Below are 6,147 nucleotides of genomic sequence, written 5' to 3'. Positions count from 1 at the left end.
TACAAAAGTAAGAGTTTTATTTCAGTAAATAAACACCTGAATCAAATATTTGAAGGACAATATAAGCAGCCATAAAAGCACAGTGAGTTGAAGTAGCAGCAGAGTCCAGACGTTTCTCCTCTCAGCTGGAACCAGCAGTTAACACAGTTCAGCTCATCTGCTGCCAAAAACTACCAGTTATTAGGTTTAGTGGACAATTACTTTTCCACACAGGAGCAGGGACCTTTGCAGAGTTTTTTTCCCCGTTAATAAATAAAATCATTGTTTAAAAACTGCATTTTGTGTTTACTTTGGTTATCTTTGTCTGATATTTACATTTGTTTGATGATCCTTTGATGAACATTAAAATGGGGAAAATATGCAAAAAAATGAATTTTTCATATTTTCACTGTTTCAGACCCTTTTTTTAACAGCACTATATATATTAGTTTATGTAATCAGAATCTGAACATTTGCTGCAGGCTGGCTGTAGTCTGAGGGCCGAGCATGTCATTCAGGTTTGGAAATCAGATAAACCATAGCAGTGGTATAACACCAAAACACTGCAGAATACTAAAGTATTTAAACTAGATCATAAATAATTTCTTCCACAAGGACGTGCACATCAGTGAACATTAAACATCATGTCCTACTAAACTCTGAATGCTGTGAACTGTTGTACGTTCTGACTTCAGTTCCAAACACCTTCTCTGAGTCAGAAATACTGCACTTCCCCTCCTGTCCAGGGTGACCCTTCTCTGATAATTGACATTTAGATTATGAAGTAAACCTGCTTCTGTGGAGCCACAAGACCCTCAGTCTGCTACTGAACAAGACATTTTCCGTGGTTCTTTCTCTGAGCTGGTAGATTCATTTCTCTCTCTACTTCAGCCTCCAGGATGCTCCTCCTCTGCTGCTCTGCTGCCTTCAGCTGCTTTGAAAGTCGTCTTTTCTCTTTCTTGGAAGCCTTTTTGGCCTTTCTGAACATCTCTGCAGTGTAGTGGCCTCCACCATTCTCCAAAATCATCCTGTCAATTTTCTCCAGGAGCTGGCTGGTTTGGTGCTGGTCTGTCACTTCGTTGTTGAAGACGTGGTATCTGCCGGAGTAGGCCTGAATGAGCTCTGTGAGTTTTTCATTCTTTGAAATAAAGCTTTCAATAGTGTGTTTCTTCAGTTTGTCTCCGTGTGTGAACAGCACCAGTGAGAATTTGGCTGCATTCTCACCAAACATATTTTGGATCACCCTCACACTGTCCTCCTCCTCTGGAGTGAACCTCCCCAGCCTTAGAACCACCAGGAAGACATGAGGACCAGGAGCAGACAGAGACATACACCTTTTAATCTTCTTCAGCACTTCTTCTTCAGGGGCATCTGTGTCAAACAGGCCTGGAGTGTCGATGACGGCGACCTTCCGGCCCTCCACTTCCCCCTCAGCTCTTCTGCACTGAGCTGTCCAGGAAGATGGAGACAGTTCAGACTGAAAAGCTTTTCTTCCTAGGATGGTGTTTCCCGCTGCACTCTTCCCTCCTCCCGTCTTCCCCACCAAAATCATTCGGACTTCGGCGCTCTTCCGAGACCCTGCAAAGATAAAACAAAGCAACATCTTTGGTTTCAGCTTTTCTTTCTTTAGCTGCTGGCTCTCTATCAAATACTGAACATCAGTGGCAGCTGATAGGATCCAGGTTTACTAATCAGCATCACACTGCAGGGAGGTTTCCTTCTCTTTCCTGAATAACAAACAGTAAAATGGAATTCTGAAAAGGTGTTCTGAATAGCATACCACAACATGGAGGCAACCATCTGTGACAAATCATCTTTATTGTAATATTCTTAATATATATGTTTGTTTAGTCTTTGTTTTTATACAGAAAACATTTGATTTCACTCGATATACAGACAAAAAAGCCCAATTTGAAGCTAATATAATGGAAGCACAGCAGAGCCAGTCTGTGGGCCTGATACTCCCACTTTAAATAGCATTTCCACTGGTTTCACTGGTGACTGACCACAGGACCAAGCATGTGGAATTCAGTATGAACATGTGGCGCATGAAACAACTTTTAGTGTCCTTTTGTCATGCAGACTGTCCACGCCACCACAGATGCTCACATTCACATGCATGTACATCTTTATGGACTCAGTAAAAACAACAACAGTAATTACAACAACAACAACAACAACACTGGTTCTTTTGTCCTTCATACAGCTGTTTGGTTCATGATAATGTACAGGATTCCCTCCACAGCTTAGCAGAGTTATTTTAGATGCTCCATCAGTCATTAGGTAAGAGCAGTAAATGATGTTAATAATGTAAAGTGAAGATCCTGTTAAAGAAGCAGGATTATAGAAGCTGATTAGCTCTCTCTGATACAAGTACTAATTACATCATTTAGTGATGAAAAGTGATCATGAAAGTCGTCCTTAATGCAAATCACATGTGCAAAGATTTCTTCCTGAGATGCCAAAGCAGATTATGCTTTACTAGATGACCAGGACTTTTGTGGAAATAAAAAAAATGCAAACTTAGTTATTTAACTCTCTTATATCATCCTTATTGCACATTGCAGCGATCTGAGACTCTCACTACTATAGCGCCAACAGAAGCTCCAACAGCTGCTCCAGCTGCAACTCCAACCGCCAAACCGAGTGGACCTGCTGCGATTCCAAGCACGCCTCCGATGGCAGCACCGCAGGCGGTTGCTATAGCGATTGTTGGTGCTGAGGTGAACTCATTGGATCTTTCGGCTCGACACCTGGCTTCGTGCTCGTATCTCATATGCACCCACTTCTCCTCCCTGTGGTAGGTCCTTCCTGCATCCCTTCCTGCATATTTGGCTCTCAGTTCATCCAGCTCTTTCTGCCTCTGGGCTTCCATCTCCTTCAGAAGTCGCTCTTTCTCCTTCTCTATGGCTGCCTCTGCTTTCATGAACATTGCATTGGTGTAGTAGCTCCCACCATTAGCCATAGTCATCTTGTCAATTTTGTCCAGGAGCTCACTGGTTTGTTGGGCATCTTTGATTTCATTGTTAACAACATGATATCTATTGTAGCATGTTTTAATGAGGACTTTCAGGTCAGGACTCTCTGAAATAAAGCCCTCAATCGTTTGCGTCTTCAGCTGGTCTCCATGTGTGAACAGCACCATGGTGTATTTGGCTGCATCTTCACCAAAAGTGGTCTGAATCATCTTGACTGTTTCCTTCTCTTCCTGGGTGAACCTGCCCAGTTGAAGAACCACCAGGAAGGCATGAGGACCAGGAGCAGACAGAGAGATGCACATCTTGATCCTATTCAACACTTCTTCTTGGGTGAAATTTGTGTCAAACAGCCCCGGAGTGTCGATAACGGCGACATTTCGACCATCAATGACTCCTTTGGCTTTCTGGCATTCAGCCGTCAGTGAAGATGGAGACAGGTCTGACTCGAAGGCTTCTCTCCCGAGGATGGTGTTTCCTGCTGCGCTCTTCCCCACTCCAGTCTTCCCAACCAGAACAATCCTCCTTTCGTTCACATCTGTGGCGCCTTTGTACCCTGTCAGAAAGAAATACACTGTTCACCATCCCACAGTGCTGCCTTATCAGATGTGCACACTCCAAATGAAGAAAAAAAATAACTGACTACATATTTTAAAATAAAAGAACAGTCACTTACTAAAAGACAGTATTGCTGATCAGTTCATGAATCGCTTTGTTTCAACAGTATAGTAGTAAAAAATGCAGTGTCATTGTGTTTGGCACAATGACACTGCATTTTTGCTGCTATCCAACTGGTTTGGAACGACTGACATCCAACAAGTCAAACAACTCAGAGCATCCAGATTCTCTACTGACCGCATTTCATGAGCATAAATTAAACTGATTAAAGACAAAGATGTTCTGCTTTAGCAAGTGTTGACTCTATTAGTCTGTTATTCTTGTGCCTCTGTCTCAAAATTTCTAAACACAAATTGCACATATTACCATCTTCTTACACTGCTATGCTCATACTGATAACAGTGTAAGTCCTGAATCTGTTTGAACCATCCTCAGCAAATATAGCTGTGCTACAAACCTCCAAACACCTTACATTCTCAAGTCTCACAGACTTTGGCTTAAATCATTTTGCAACACATAATTTATATTAAAAATATGCTGAGAACCTTCCAGCACAGCAGATAAAAAACACACAAAACCCAAGTCCAGGTTTACTGGCTTTGACAGTCAACTGCTTTTCATGCCGTTCTTCCAATTTGCTATTTGTGACAGTCAAAGAAAAGATAAAAGACAAAGTGTTTACTGCAACTTTTGGACTGAATGCTGTTGTCGCAGTTATTACTGCTGCTTGAACATGAAACCGCTGAGACTGTTTTAGCTGCGCTGTGGTTGGTGGAATTGCAGATCAGTAGTGGTCAAGTATTCTACCAATATAATCAATACTAATTACATTATTCTTTTGAAAAATACTCTAGAATACTCTACAGCAAAAAAAAAGAAAAACTTATATCTATATTTACACACACACACCACCATTCAAAAGTCTGGGGTCCTCCAGACAATTCCATGTTTTCCAGTAAAACTCCCACTTTTATCCATGTGCTTTAGTGTGTATTTTTGATTTTCTTTGTTTTGAGTGCCTTTATTGTGTATTTTTGATTTTATTTGCCTTGTTCTGGATGTACAGCACTTTGCTTCAATCTGTGGTTGTTTAAAGTGCTATATAAATAAAGCTGGATTGGATGTGCTAACATAACTGCACAAGGGTTTTCTAATCATCAATGAGCCTTTCAGCACCATTAGCTAACACAATGTAGCATTAGAACACAGGAGTGATGGTTGCTGGAAATGTTCCTCTGTACCTCTATGGAGATATTCCATTAAAAATCAGCTGTTTCCAGCTAGAATAGTCATTTACCACATTAACAATGTCTACATTGGATTTATCATTCATTTCATGTTACCGTCATTGAAAAAAAACTGCTTTTCTTTAAAAAATCATGTTCAAATGTTGTATAAATGTTGTTTATACTGTATAGATAGATAGATAGATAGATAGATAGATAGATAGATAGATAGATAGATAGATAGATAGATAGATAGATAGATAGATAGATAGATAGATAGATAGATAGATAGATAGATAGATAGATAGATAGATGTGTGTATAAAGAAATAAGCACATCTCATGTAAATTGTTGGCCTTTCTGATATACCTGACATTAGAATTGAATCCATCCAGACTATCAGCTGATTCATATACCCAGGATTGTATAGTCATATGGAATTATTTGAACAAACTAAACATTCAATCCTTTTTGAAACCGAGCCTACAGCTGATATAGCCCCCCAAAAATAAAATACAATAAATTTACATTTCATAGTCATTTTTACAGTTGAAAGACTTGCATGTAATGTAAGGCTACCTGCCTGAAGACTGAAGTTGAACCAGGAGTGAACTCACTGAAAGGACAATGATCCTAAACACAGTAACAAATCCACCTAGAAGTGACTCGGAACAATAAATGGAGGGATATGAATTTACTAGTCAAGAAAAAAAGCCCAGACAATACAAGCAAGAAAACCCTGAAACATCCTTAAACCAAATGAATTTGTCATGTATGACCTTTACCTCTCAACACAGTTTCAAAGAGGATCATATGTTTGTCATGGAAACACCTTTCACTGTACATTATGCAATAGAAACAGTTCCTCAGCTCAGATCTATCACATCTGCAGTCAGCTCAGACCACAGAAATAATAAGTCCAACTAAGCATTAGGAGGGAGGCTGTCTCTTACCTTGGTAATGTAGCCCATTCATGGTGAAAAGTCAAAAGCTCAGTGGATCCTTCTGTTGTTGGTCTTGTCATGTGTGATTTGCTTCTTCCTGTCACTTTACTTTTCTAGCCAACACATGGGCGTTTCCTTTTTCTCGCTAAGACCTAGGAAAGAACAAGTGCAACAAGGAAGTTTTTTTTTCTTCCTCAAGCCACTGAAACATGGCATTTAGTGTCTGTTATGCACAGAGATCTGCCAACAAACACCAAGCATGCAGCCACAGAACAGGTATTTCTTCTTCTCTGAGCAAACAGCATCTGTGTGAAATGTGCCTATCATGAAGGAAGTTGTTCAAAGAACTTTAAGCAGACATTTTCTTCTCATGCCCTGCACTCAGTTCAGTGCCTGATAACTCTC

The 6,147-nt window shown here is 40.3% G+C and overlaps 1 protein-coding gene across 1 annotated transcript; it reads right to left on the bottom strand.

Annotated features, from left to right (window-relative positions):
• Positions 1 to 5,924, bottom strand: LOC111574153 (uncharacterized). The gene is made up of 3 exons (XM_055005744.1): positions 5,752 to 5,924; positions 2,533 to 3,510; positions 1 to 1,557 (listed from the first exon to the last, which is right to left on the bottom strand). The coding sequence occupies exons 1-3, from the start codon at positions 5,771 to 5,773 to the stop codon at positions 803 to 805; spliced, it is 1,755 nt and encodes a 584-aa protein (XP_054861719.1). The 5' UTR covers positions 5,774 to 5,924; the 3' UTR covers positions 1 to 802.
• Between the last annotated feature and the right edge of the window lie 223 nt (positions 5,925 to 6,147).

The sequence above is a fragment of the Amphiprion ocellaris genome, chromosome 20 (assembly GCF_022539595.1).
Source record: "Amphiprion ocellaris isolate individual 3 ecotype Okinawa chromosome 20, ASM2253959v1, whole genome shotgun sequence".
Classification (NCBI taxonomy): Eukaryota; Metazoa; Chordata; class Actinopteri; family Pomacentridae; genus Amphiprion; species Amphiprion ocellaris.
The sequence above is the reverse complement of the archived record's forward strand: the minus strand, read 5'-3'. Positions and strand labels throughout refer to the sequence as shown.